This window comes from Phlebotomus papatasi, chromosome 1 (genome assembly GCF_024763615.1).
Source record: "Phlebotomus papatasi isolate M1 chromosome 1, Ppap_2.1, whole genome shotgun sequence".
NCBI classification, from domain to species: domain Eukaryota; kingdom Metazoa; phylum Arthropoda; class Insecta; order Diptera; family Psychodidae; genus Phlebotomus; species Phlebotomus papatasi.
The window spans coordinates 28,174,839-28,189,720 of record NC_077222.1 but is presented as its reverse complement, the minus strand read 5'-3'; the positions used below and the strand labels follow the sequence as shown (position 1 = coordinate 28,189,720).

The 14,882-nt window shown below is 28.7% G+C and overlaps 1 protein-coding gene across 29 annotated transcripts in view; it reads right to left on the bottom strand.

The window, feature by feature from the left end:
• LOC129799549 (calcium-activated potassium channel slowpoke) overlaps positions 1-14,882 on the bottom strand; it is a 153,273-nt gene that overhangs the window by 24,077 nt on the left and 114,314 nt on the right. For 20 of the 29 annotated variants that reach the window (XR_008751520.1, XR_008751519.1, XM_055843539.1 and 17 more), the window contains one exon: positions 1,380-1,412. The exons of 1 other annotated variant lie outside the window; for it this stretch is intronic. Coding sequence is in view for 25 of the 28 variants with exons in the window: in XM_055843539.1 (XP_055699514.1) it covers positions 1,380-1,412 (33 nt within the window). In the remaining 3 variants the exon portion in view is untranslated. Of the gene's footprint in view, positions 1-1,379; positions 1,413-5,356; positions 5,432-14,882 lie in introns of all 29 variants that reach the window. 8 more of the 29 variants (XR_008751518.1, XM_055843530.1, XM_055843532.1 and 5 more) reach the window with 1 other exon arrangement.

Genomic DNA, 14,882 nt, shown 5'->3' with positions numbered 1-14,882 from the left:
TTTTGCCCGAAATTCCGAACTTCACTTTATAGGAAATTTGTAGGTTATCTGATCATAGTCATAGAGAGCCCTCTAGCTTCTTAAAGACACAACTTATTTGTCCGTATCTAGTTCCCGGCGAGTGGCCTTCAAAGTTGAAGCCAATTTCTCACTTTCACATACAAATGCGTATGGGAATTTTTCTGCACTCGTGATCGTTATACTAAATATTTAAAAAGTGAGAAGTTTTTCCGTATTATAAGATACCTTTCCGTATGGAGGAATAAATATACTAAATTTTTGTTTAAATAATTTTTTTCCTTGGAGCTCTGTGAGCTGAGTCCGAGATCAATTTAGGAATTGGCTTCAAATAGCTCCATATAAAAAGGTCAACTTTCCAGGCGCTTGGTCCGTATTACGTTTCGCTTCAACGTTGTTTTTTTTTCAAGTTACTTGATCGCGCTTCTTGCTGATACCTTGGGATATTTAGAGAAGTTTGAATAATTTCGACACTTACACGAAACGATTAAATTTATTAAAAGCGGATTATTACTTTCGTGCCAATAGAGAATTTTATATAATAAAGCAATATCACCACATTAATAAATATTAAATCTCTTAAAATATTTGAATTCGATAACGTTCTCTGATTGGTTAGAGCTTTAAATGCTTCAATAGATCTAAAACACTGAACCAATCAGAAAGAGTGTAATAGTACTAAAATATTTTATGGAATTAATATTCAAAGACATAACGGAAATGTTTAAACCGAGGGAAATATTAGGTTTATATATTCCAATAGAGCCATAGAACTGTTTTTATATTCGCCCATAACATACTTATCTAACTTATTCACTTCCATTTCTCCCCATTCAATTTTGCAAAATTTTGTTGCCTAGTATTAGAATACTTTATTTTTTTTTGGGAAATGAAATGTACAAAAAGGTTTTATACTGCAAATTTTTATATACTTCAATTACGGCAAATCATAAATAGGCAACACGACAGATATGCCAAATATATTACACGATCATTACAAGAGGTATAGATGATAGATATACAAGGAAATAGCTTTAAAGAAAATCTAAACAAAAAAAAAGGAAGTAAAAGAGAAGTTTGTAGAGGGAACAGAAAAAAGTGTAAGAAATAAAAAATAAATGAAAATACGTGTTGGACGGTTAGATCAAGAAGGGAAACTTCGATTGTGGAATTTGTCTTGTCTATTGGTAATATTTGCAAAAATATGAATGAAAATGCAACGATTGTTTTTCACAAAAAACACAATCGTTTTCAAAAAAAATCTCTTATTTCACGATTTTTTTCTTTCTTTCACTTTAATTCATCTCTTTGTCATTTGATTGCAAGTATTTACTTACAGAAAAGTAAGTAAAATTACTCACAATTAATATCCTCTCGGTCCCTTGTGATCTCGCCTGTAAGAAAGTCATGAAGAAACATCCATTTATAGTTAAAACAATTGCAGTAGATTCTACAAGAAAATCGTCTATGAATTTCTTTTTTTCAAGTTTTTTTTTTGCAAGGTTAACAGAATGTGAATTTTAAAATTAAACAAAGAAAAAAAGAATACTGACAGAGTTACAGAAAATATAATAAAAAAAATGTCAAAAATAGACTCATTTCTTTTTTTTAATACTTTTTCTATTACAACACAATATCACGGAATTAATTATTTTGAAAATAAAAAAAAAGAAAAACAAATTGTATAAAAGGTTAGTTAGAAGACACCAAAAAGCAGTCTCTTTAAGTAGAAAGAAACAAAGAGATTAAGATTCTTCTCAATTATGAAGACACAAATTCATGCAATCTCATTATTACACTCAATTACTTTTATTGTTAGGTCACAAAATTGTTAGTATATTTCTTTTTTTTTTTAATATTTTATTATGTATATATATAAAAAATCTCTCAAATTACAGACAAAATACACAAAATGAGAAGATGATTATTATTTTTATAATGAGAATATAATATATATTTTTTTTAAACTTTGGATCATCCAAAGTAAAAAACAAATAAACAAAAAGATGAAAAAAGATATGGATGGATGAAGGATAATGAAATAAGGGAATAAAATGTAAAAAATGATAATTTTTTTCTCAACTTTCTGCTTTTTATCCGACATTGAATATTCGCAAAATTTTTTATCTTCTCTTTATTCTCTTTTACTTATTAAAGAGATCATTGAAAAATAAATAATAATATAATAAAGTTTACTCTCAAGAAGAGAGAAATTAATAAAGCAATATTTGTTTTTGAACTCAACAAAAATATATCAAATATATTATTGCGCTTAAAATTGTTATGCAAATTATATCAATTGAATTCTGGAAGTTATATTTTGATTTTTCTTATCTCATGATGCAGGAAGAATTAGTAGGAATAAAATTTATGCAGAGCTGTGCTATTATATAAATATCAAACTTATATAACCTATGTTCGTACAAAATCTTATACATTTGCCTTAATTTACCTTTTATAATACATCATATAAATTAGTCTTTAAAAGTTGATTAGTATCCCTCTATTTTGATATGTAAAAAGTTTAAAGTCTTAAGTTAAATATTTTATATCAAGATAAATGATTTTCTATTACCGGTAGGGGGAAGTGGGGCACCTTTGAAATTGGCATTTTTCTCCTATGTTTAAGTGGAACTGAGCCATATCATAATGCAATTTACCTTCTCAATATATTTGTGCAACTAAATTATATCACGATAAGGCTCAATTTTATTTAAAAATAGGTGAAAAATCCCAATTTCAAAGGTACCCCACTTCCAAAGGTGCCCCACTTCACCCTATATCGGTAATGACATCTCTTATATTACGGGTTTACATAATATCTAATCTTCAGAATTTAAAGATTTAAAAATTAATCGTAATCAGCTTTCAAATTTAAGAAAACATAAATGCGTTTATCATTTTTATCGCAGCCCCATTTGGCATATTTTACCTTAAAGCCTTAAGAGGGCTTGAGACTTTAAAATTAAGGACTTTATCAAAGCATATGAAATACTCCAAAAATTCTGATATGAATCTTAAAGCATAAAGTATTTAAATCAGTCTTTATATGTTGATTCATATTCCACAATACAGATCTTTAGTTTCAAAGTGTAAAATTTATTTCAGCTTTAAAGGTAAAATATAACAAACATGACGATAACAAGGCTTAAACAGAAATGCCACATTCCTTTAAGATTTCCTTAATTTTAAAGCTGATCGTGAGGAACTTTTAAAGTTTAAATTTTAAAATGTAAAACAAATTGAAATAATATTGGAATAGACGAAGTGTGCATTAGCTTTTAAGTCAGAATCGTAAGCCTTTAATTCTGACTTTTAGCATTTGACTTTGACTTAAATCTTTAAGCTTTTTATATCTGACAATTTGAGGACGTTTTCTCTATTTTTCAATAATTACTCAAATTCATAAGGAATTTTATGTATAGGGGAGACTGGGGCAAAAAGTCACAAAACGAATATTTTATTTTCTTACAAGCTACCCGAGCACCTCCAAAATCTCTATTTAGCACAGTTTTATAGGAAATTTACCGCTCTATAACTCTGTGAAAGCCATTTTCCTTTATTTTGTAAGAAAATATATTTATCGAGCCGTTATCTAAAAGGTAATTTTGTGATCAATCTCAAAAATTCTGGGGCAAATAGTATCAGGCATAAGATACTATCACATTTTTATTCGCTTTATTACGGGATTCCGTAAATTTAAGTAAAATACCTAGATTACATATTTTCATAGGAAATTTATTCATCTACACCTTTGTAAAACACCGTTTTCTCTATCTGAGCGAAAAAAGCGCATTTTAAGCTATTTTACAAAAAACACACAAGAGACTGCAAATCGTTTGACCAATGTAAACAACAAGCGGCGATACATAGCATTGACGTTTCTTTTCACCGTGGGACATCAGAAATTGTTTCGATTTTTGCTACTTTTTGCTCCATAGCTTTTGTTACTTTTTACCCCAAGTGGTCGATTTTAATAAAAGGATTTCTGGAGAAAAAAATCTTTGTAAAATTCTAAAATAGATAGCGGATTCGTATTCAAAGAATCTCCAAATAATTTGGGAAATATTCACCAGTGCATCAAATTTAATATAAGTAGCTAATAATTGATATCTTCTGCACGGAAAATATTCCAAAAATAGGGCTAAAAATTTCGATATTTTTTTTATTTTCTAAACTCCTTGTTCAAATTCCAACAAACTTACGACATTGAAGAAGACCTATGGAGGCCATCTATGGAAAAAATTTTAAGCTGCTATCTTATTTATCTTGGAAGATACTGAATTTTAAAATTTTCAATTTGTGACTTTTTGCCCCAGTCTCCCCTACTTTCTGAAACTGGTTTTGCTTTAAAAAGTCTGTTCTGCCGATTTTGTGCAGTCTTAGATTTACTAAAGTTTCATTTACTATAAAATAAATTTTTCAGATCTTCCAAAAATATTAATAAAAAAATGACATTTTTTAAGGTTTACGTTGCACCCATTTTCGGTAAAGATATTAGTGGCAATTTAAGTTAAATAATTTACGCAATGTGCTCGTTTCGTAAAATATCTAAATCAAATATCGAGAAATTTTGGGTACTTTATTGACTTTTTCGAAGAATAAAAGCAAAGTGAAAAGTTTTTTCTCAAAATATTCAAGATTTTACTCAATACTTGATTATTGAAAAAATAAGATTTTTCTTCAAGTCAAAAAATGTATTTTTAAAATAATTTTTTTATATAAACATAGCAGAGACGCGTATTAATGATGACCAGCGCACAATAACTTTTGTTTGTAAACATGTTTTCAAAATTTCCCATGAGAATGAGCGAGATGTCTAGATCTATGTTTCATTCACTCTCATTGAAATGTCAAAAACATGTTTACTAAACAAAAGTTATTGTGCGTTGGACATGACACTTTAAAAAATAAAGCAGAAAAATAAATATTTAAATGGTAATAATTGTGTTAATTTAGAATATTAAAATCTTACTCCTACATTATAAGTTAATATTATAGTAAAGTTTGAATTGAAGTATATTAATTTAGTTCCATTACGATCCTTGGTTGACTAGAACTTGAAAGCATTTTTAAAGCGTTCAAGACTTCATAAAATTTAGAGAAAACAATGTAACTTTAAATATATTTTTTGGTTTAAAAATAGTATAAAATTTCCAATTTCATCCTTCCAGCATCACGAGGTATTTCTAAATTGAAACAAATAGTGGTATAAAAACGATAAACAATATACTAATATAATGATTTTAATCGTGTGGAATAAAATAATAATAAAGAAAATAACGAACAATTAGACAAATAAAAGAGACACTTTTTTTTGTAATAAAGTGACCTTTACCCGATGTCAATCCACGAACGTGCACCCGTTTCGGAAGTTCCGGTGGGGTGAACGTCGGGGCAGGATGATGATCATCTGCAAAATTGTATAACAGTCTCCTGATTCCACATCGTTTTTTCTTTAATTTCTCAAGAAAAAAAATAACATTGCACTAAGTAAATAACAGAAAATCAACTATTGTTTTTCTTCTTTAAATGAATTTTAACATTGATCGTGTGAATAAATTAACCAAAAATCGAAAGTATTTTTAAAAACAAAATATTTGGGGGTGGATTTTTTTTTAAACTGTTTGCCTGAATTGTTAACAGTGACTCAATTTCAGTAGAAGTTGTTAGGATTTTTTTTTAGGAATTTATATTTAAAAAAATGTTTTGAAAATTTTGATCAACTTCTTGAATGAGTCGCTGTATGTTTAGTTTTAGAATAAAAAAAAACAATTTGAATTGTAAAATGTTCTAGGATAATTTTTTTTAAACAAAATGGTTTTGAACAGAATAAATTTAATTAAAAAAAAATAGTAAATGAAATGAAAGAAATTTAGAGGGGATATAAAAAACTGAAATTAGAATAAATATTGCCAAAAGCTAAGATTTGTTTCATATTTTGCTCGCTTTAAAATCGTGTTAAAATTCGACAGTTGAGAAGAGGAGATATTAATTTGTTGTTAAAAAAAAAACAATTAAAAAAACAATAAAACATAAAGTGAGCGAAAGAAAATAGAAGATTATATACTTTGTTTAGCTAATTTTAGAAACTATCTAAAACAGGATTAGCGTGCAAGTGCTGTCATTTTGCTATCTCACGTTTTATCATTACTCTAAATTAGAAGAAGCGATTTTATTTAATGCTTAGTTTCAAAAAATATTCTATTGAAGCCATTCACAGGAAAGCGATTTTATTAATTTTATAGCATTGCTGTGGCATTTTCTTGCGATATTAGGCAAAATCTAACAACTTTTCTTCAAAATTATGCATTACAGTGTTGTTCAGTGTTTTACAAATATTCAAAATATTCCGAAAAAATATAGTGTATAGTTTTTTTCTTAAATATTGTTTTTTGTAGCTCGTATTAAATTAAATTTATTTAATACAAACACACAAATAAATAATTTTGCTGGGTGTTCTGAGTGGTGTCTTATGCTGTGAGTGTAAAAATGTTCTGTGAAAAATATTATAGACATAATAAAAATATATCGTGTCGACAATTAAATACAATAAATCGGCAAGTAGGACAATTGAAAAAAATTACACAATTGACAAACATATATGAAAATAAAAACAAATTGATTTGTATATAAAAATATTTCCATTGAATATCTTTAATAAAATATCTGGAAATTGAATTAGCTGGTATACAGTGAAATTTTCAAAGAGACAATGGACAATAATCAAATGAAACAGAGACAATTATTATCCACCAATAAAATAAATTCAGCTTTAACAAATTAAGTTTTGTTAATTGGACGAGATTAGTTGACTGAATTTGCAACAGGAATTTCCACCATTTATTTCTGTGGTGGTAAATTTAATAAATCTTTTAACACTGCTCTTTTAAAGTTTCTTTGACAATACACATTTAAAAAGAAATTTAATTATTACTTCGTGAACAGCATTTGATATTTTATTGTGGTGATGGTGGGAACTTCTGCGATCACAACCCAAACTTACTTGCAAATTGGAAGTCTTCAGCTAATCCCAGTCAATAAAAAATTGGTGTAAAAAACAAAAACCCATGTATTAATAAATAAAACATCAAGAAATGTATATCAGAGTGATTTTTTTTAGCTGCTTCTTTCAGTCACAATTGCAATGAAAATGAAAAAAAAATGTTAACTTTATGCTTTTTCTATTCAAATTCCCAATAATGAGTGTTTTTGTGTGTGAATAAAATAAAATAACTAGTCACAAATTACAATTGATTAAGTAATTTTCTATTTTGCATTCTTATATTGAACTATATAGCATCTTTCCTGAAAGTCTCTTATAATAAAGGGAGACTTCAAAGGTATACGATTTAATACAGTTCATTGCTGGTAGTATTAGAATCTATAAGAGAAAAATAAACTAACGTCTCGAAACCATCTTTTCTAATATCCTTCTGGCAAGCAATTGACCTATTTTCAGGCCTCTTTCGAAACAAGTAAGAATAAATAATACGCAATGAAAAATGTAAGCTACGTCAACATTTCTTTTAAAGGTACAATCTGCATTCCCTAAAAGAAATATATATTTTAAGTAGTATTATAGATGATAAAGTTGAAATTATTTGAAAGTCCAAGCCTTGATATAGGAAATATTAATCGTAATTAATCATAATTAATCATATCTATACTAACTGGAGCAATATTGCTATGTAAAAAAATTATAAGCAATAGAACTTCTTTATAATAGAAAATTATAATAGAGAATAGGTATTAAACTGAGAGAGATATAGACTTTCGGTATTATGCCCTAGACACACTTACGACTTAAGCCGAAAGACGACTTAGTGGAAAATTATGGAAATGTAGTTTAATATTTATTGCGAATAAAATCACTCTAAGCCGTCTCTCGGCTAATCCTCAGGTCTGTCGAGGGCCTTAGGTGACCCTCCCTCCAAAAGTAAACCAGGGATAAGGGAGACCGGGATATAATTAGCCACGCATAGTATTAGACAGTGGGATGTTATATGCCCAACGCACAATAACTTTTGTTTGTAAGCATGTTTTCAAAATTTTCTATCAGAGAGAGCGAGATGACTAGATCTAGATTTCATTCACTCTCACTGAAATGTCAAAAATATGTTTACAAAACAAAAGTGATTGTGTGTTGGGCAATAGCCTGCTTTATGACCAGCGCACAATAACTTTTGTTTGCAAACATGTTTTCAAAATTTCCCATGAGAATGAGCGAGATGACTAGATCTAGATCTCACTCTCTCTCATAGAAATGTCAAAAACATGTTTACTAAACAAAAGTTATTGTGCGTTGGGCATTAGAAGGAATATTGAGGTAACCACTACTTATTCGAAGTAAACACATCCCTTCCTGTTCATTGAAATATTTCCTAGCCTGCTACAATCATTTTTTGTACAAATTATACGAGATGAAAAATGACATTTGCAGGCTAATTCTGCCCCGGTCTCTCCTAATGGAATTCGAGGAAATAAAACTAGGCTGGAAAGGAATTCATGAAATTCCACGATTGACTCTTTTGAACCCACGGAGAATACATGAAAATCTAGCATATGCTTGGGAAACTACGGGTAGTTTTCGAAAACCTGCAAAAATATTCGAAACCCCTTGGTAAAACACGAAGACAACTTAAGAACTCATTGAAAAAACCCAGTAATATGGGCTTCAGACCTAAAGCCCAAAATAAACACAGGGATCGGCTTAGGGATCAGCCCGAAAAATGAGGATTGGTGTCGATACACTCACGGATCAGCGCCAGTGCTAAAAATAAAATGCTTCACTTTGGGGGTTTTTGGGAGCTTTTCGAAATATCAATTGGGTGAAAAAACATGGAGAGTAATGCTACACAATATCGTAAAATCATAAAATGCATTAAGATTGGAGTAAAGATATTCATATTCATAAGAGAAGATCAGAGTGCTCCTTACTGTACGAAAAATCCATTGATGTTGCACTTAAGAAGCCATTCAGCAATCAAAGTGTAAAGATTTAATAGAAATTTACGCTGAAAACGCTAATCCTTGATACTAAATCCTCAGTGTATGATAGTTTGGGCTGATCCTTTACCGCCAAATTTTACGAACTGAGTATTCTCTAGGATCAGCCTGTGTCTATTTTTGGCATAAGGCTTAGCCATATGGCTTAACTGCTCTAATTTCTTACCAACCACGATTTTTGGCAAAATTTAACTTAAGATTGGATTATTAAAGAAGAAAGACCTATTAACTTCTCAAAAAGCGATAAAATTGCTCACTATTTAAGATTTTGAGACCTTCGGGAATTGGGCTAAACCTCTAGTCTAAAGATCGCTTAATACTAAGAGAAAATGCTTGTAGATTAGTTGGAAATGATTGGAAATCTTGAAGGTAAGGAAGGCTCAAGAATCCATATGAAATTAGGAAAACACTTGAGAACGAAAAAGGATCGCTTAGGAACACACAGGGAGTGTGTTCCTCGAAAATTACGGGTATGCTTGGAAACACTATAGAGAACTTCCTTAAAATTCTTGAAAGTTTTTAGAAACGCAAGGCTGTTAATGGAAATTATAATAACAAAATCAATGATATCACAGAGGACGGTTTCTAAAGAACCCATAACAGGTTAATTTTTATAATTGGAAGCAATATCTGTCCAATAAAACTGTTACAGAAGTAACATCGTGAACATCGTGTCTAGTACGGAAATTCTGTAACAATATTACAATGTCGTATGACAAATTTAAAGACTTTTATGTGGTGCATTCGTACAAAATATTCGAAAATAAGGTTCATATCAGTTATTTAGAGCTTTGGAGCATCTAGCAATATGGTCATTCGACGCTCACTGAGTTTTCGTGTTATACTACTCCTGAATTTACCATAAAAATTTGTCATATGACATTGTCATATCGCTACAGAATTCCTCTACAGATGGGTTTGTCTCTTAAAATAATCGACATCCAGGAATAATAAAAAAAACCTAAGAAGAGAAATCCAAAGAACACTTATGAACCAGTGCAGCGCTTTGAAACTTATTATAACATATGAAAAATCACGGAGAAGTCTCGAAAACCACAAGAATACTTGGAAGTATATACGGAGATTACTCGAGTATCTATAGAAAACTAGATGAGCAGTAACTAACAAGGAAGACTTGGAAACAGGGAACCTATAGATTTCTTAGAGAGGGTGCAGGATTTTGAAAGAAAATCATTAAGATATCTCTTGATTTTCAATTATCCAGAGGGATGCTTTCAGAAAACACTCACAAGGGTATAATTATTTTAAGTTTCAAATTTTTTTTTCAGTATCATTTAAATAGGCAATATGTAAAATTTTAAAAATAACGTGTAAATTTTTTGCAGGGGATAGTTTGAAAAACTCAGACAGTTATTCTACAAGTTCATTTATGGGCGTGGTTTAAAATGTTACTTCTGCAAGACTTTTATTAAAACACAAATTGTATTAAAAATCTTTGTAAAGTAATGAAAAACGTAATATTTGGATGAAATTTTTATAAAATAAGTTAAACGAAAAAATAACTTTCGTAGGAGTAGGGGCAAAAAAATTTTGGGTTGATACATTATATCAGAAGACACGTCATAATAAACAACAGTCACCTCATTGTGTTTTTCATTTTCGACCATGTTGATCTATGAAAAAATCAATGGTGAAGAGGTACACTTTTAATTTTTCTGAGAAATTAACAAATTAAAATTTGTGAATATGAATGAATCTTCGCTTCATTTGGAGCAAAATTAACTAAATAATGAAGCTCTGGTATAGAAAATATATTAATATAATAATTTAGTACAGTATTTATCATGAAAATAGTGATGTTTCCATTTGGAGTAGTGAAAAATTTCCATTTGGAGCAGGTTTGGAATTAGCTGAATTTACCCTAATGAAATGTGTAGTGTAATTAAGAAAATAAAATGAGCAAATTTTGAGAAGAGTTTTCCGGGGGTCCAATATCGACAAAAATTTCTCAATAAAATAAAATACTCCTTTTTAAAGTTTAAACTGAACTTAAAATAAATTAATCGGTATAGTTTTTAATTAAGAAAATTATGTAATCTGTGAAAGAAAACAATTCATCGATTCATCCAAATTCTTTTTCTTTAAGTTTCATACCTTCCAATATTTAAGGAAATCATTACTTAATCAATTGTTGTTACGACACAATTTATCAATAAATGAAGTCTGCAATTCACGTAAGAACATACATGAAAATGACAATAACCACATAAAATAATTCACTTCTCTGCAAATTCATTAGAATATTCGTTATTTTTTTCTTGTTATTTTTTTGTTAAATCTTCTTCCATTTAGATTTTTGTTTGTACATCATTCTTACATCAATGAAAAATAAATAATAAAATTGAAAGATTTTATATTAAATAAAAATTACACACAACGATAAGAAATTCAATTACGTTTTTTTTTAATCAAAAACATTTTGAAATCAATAAATTAAAGTGAAAATAAATTCAATAGATCATACATACAGTATCTTCATTCATCAGATTTTTTTTCTCAAATTCAATCCCTAACTAAGACGATGAAAGCATTCTAAGTAATTTTCACTTTATTTTATTTATTTTTTTAATATTTTAAATTTCAATCAAAAAGACACCAAATAAACAAGTACAAAAAAAACGAATAGGAGAAGAAATGAAGTTTTTGAAGATTCTAAAAATCAAAAATTATATGATTCTCTGTGGATGTTACGATATATCATCCCATTCACACACATTATCTTCACAGAAACACTCAAAAAAAATTCTCTACATGATATCTGTGCTTAAACACATTTTTTTTTCAAAAGTTCCATTTTAAATAATAGATTTCTCGCATCTAAGACTGAGAATTTTTTGTATATATATATATATAAGGTTTTAATTTCTGACTCTCTAGACAAAAATACGTACTTGCACGCCCAACCATCTGAACGGCTCGAACCCCTTTCCTGAATGTAGCCACTGGTCTCGCAAATATTGTTAGTATGGGTTTTAGTTAATTGGTTAATTTGACGTTGAGATAATTTGTAGCCCGAACGACGAGTTAATTTTTCACCCAATTCACGTGATAGTGTATGAATGAGAAAGAAAAAAAAAGAAACAGTTTGTTTTGCATGAATATTTATGCAAAATTTTAGCACCTAAAACTCCACCACTTTTTCTTTAAGGAATCTAAAATTATTGAGATGACTGACTTTATCCGAAGATATCTCATCCAATTTGTTCAAATAACAAAATCGCTGAAGCTGTGAAAAAAAGTTTATACAGATAAAACTTTTTTTTTAATTATTGCCTTTTTAAGAAAGTTTTCTCAATAAAAGTTGTGAAGCTTCACTGTTTCTCCTGCAGCGTATTTGCAAATTTCTATAAAAATCAGATAATGTTTGATGGTAATTTCATTTTCTGAAGAACCCTGATGTTATGTCTTTCACAAAAATAATATTGTTGAAATGGGTACAAAGCTAAGCATAAAGATAAAAATTCAATTAGAAGAATTCATAAAGAGAAGTATTGTTAGATGAAACATTTTTCTTCCAAAATGCAATAAATTAAATTATTTCACGAACTAAAAAGTTATCTTTCGAATTAGGTTTAGAGAAAGAAATATTTTTCATCTTGACTACAATATTGTTGGTAAAAACATTTTAAAGTTAACCCTTTAAGGACGAGAGGGTCAAAAATTAAGGGTCAGAGAAAATCACTTTTTCTGACTTTTAAGAGCAAAACCGAATTAGAAGGAAGTAGGAAAAATTTCATTTTTGGGTCACCGGTGACCCAATTGTCCTTAAAGGTTTAAACGAAGAAAGACCTTTAATGCTTTTCTCTCCTTTAAATTTCCGGATATTACATTTCAGATGCTGATTTCTATTCATAGCGAATCGAGCAACATTCACAAAATTATTGAAATCCCACTTTGTATTTTTTGAAAAACTAAAAAGAATTTATAAAATTAAACTTTGCTAAAGATCGAAAGAACAAAAATCGAAAAAAACTTCTTCAATAAACTTTTATTTATTCAAAAATTAAATTTAAATCATTGAGTAATTAAAAAGATATTTAGGTGAACCTCAAGAGGAAACATAATCAAATTCCGCGATTTTTTCTAGTATAAAGTTGCAAGATCGCGATATTTTTGTACACAGTGCAGAAAATCGTGCGATTTTAGAACAAATATCACCAAAAACCGCACGATTTTATTATATTGAGAAAAAAAGAGTACGATTAATATTTTTTCGTCATAACAGTAACACTTTTTAAGTGTAAAAATATATCAAAAATTTTTCATGTTAATTTTTACACCTTTCTGAGGGTAAAACTAACATGAAAAAGGGTAACTTTAACCCCATAATATACCTTAAATAGATAATATTTACACTGATTTTTGATCAATACCGTAGGATAAAATTAATATTTCCGGATGTTATTTTTTCACTTTTTCGGATTTCTCTGTCAGTGTACAAAGAACACAGAATATTTCTATGGTGATCGCAAAAATGTGCAATTTTTAAACACACGCAATTTTAATATAGATCGCTATAGACTCAGAAAGCAGAAATAGTAATATCGAATGATTGACCGATCTTTTTCATAGAGATCGAAGGAATATAATATTTTTTTAAGAATAACCCATCGATAGATTCTAGCATTGAAGTTGCACGATTTATCGCGCAAATATTGTAAGATCGCGCGATGTTTGTAGAGATAGCTAAATAACATATTTTTTTTCATAAAAATCGGCATATCGCGTCTTGATTTGAATAATTTAATCAATGGGAATTAATTAATATTTGAAAGAAAAAAAGAAAGAAAAAAAATGTTTTAAGGATTCAAACTTAGAATTTTAAAACTTTTTATTATTTTAAAATAATCAAGTATGAAATTGAAAACTTATACAACTTCAAGCTGAATTTTGAAATGAGTTGCAATGCGTTTCACTTCAATTTTTAAATATTTATATAAATATTTTTTATTTTCCAAATTTTTAAATAAAATCTTAAGTGATTCAGTGAAGTAAAATATCGGAGTAATCAAGCTCGAGAAAGTAGAAATCTGCCTCTGAATATTTTGTGGAGAATAAAAGAACAGAAAAGCATTAAATCATCCCATTTATAACTGTATCATATTACCCTCCAATTAAACGAAATATTGAATTATCAAAAACATCTTTTTTGCGTATCAAAAAAGCTTTTGTAAACGACACAATATCGTGGTTCAAAAAAGCAGAACGCGCGAAAGCTGTGTATCAAAAACTTAAAAACATTTCTTTTGAATATTATTTTTCCAGATTCCTTGAAATTAATCTATAAAAAAACTGAATATCTACAAAAAATACAGCACTATACTCAAGTACTCTTTTTGAGCTTTTTCTCTTTTACACTATTAAATTCCATTAGACTCTAGTTTGTCTGGCTATTTGTTTGTCTTTTTTTTAAATGTGATTTTTGTGAATAAGTAAAACACTGAGAAAAGCGCTTTTTTCTTAATATTACGCTTCAGCAGCAAAAAATGGTATGAATATGGTGTGATATTTAAAATGTATATACATTTACAATGATATTTCCCATGAGAAAAATAAAAATTAAAAATTAAAAAAAATATATTTTGTAAAAAAAAATACAATGAGCACTTTAAAACATCTTTATATTTTTCGAAAGATAGTCAACGGAACAGCAATTATACGATATTAACGGTTAATGTACATTTATTCAAAACAGGACTTCTTTATGAAAGCTTAATGGGTAGGGGAAAGTGCTCTCCCTTTGAACGTTCATGCCTTCGAATAATGTGAATTTTCTTTTAATTCTCCTAAGAGACTTACACATTTATATTAAATATTAGTTGGTTTATCATCAA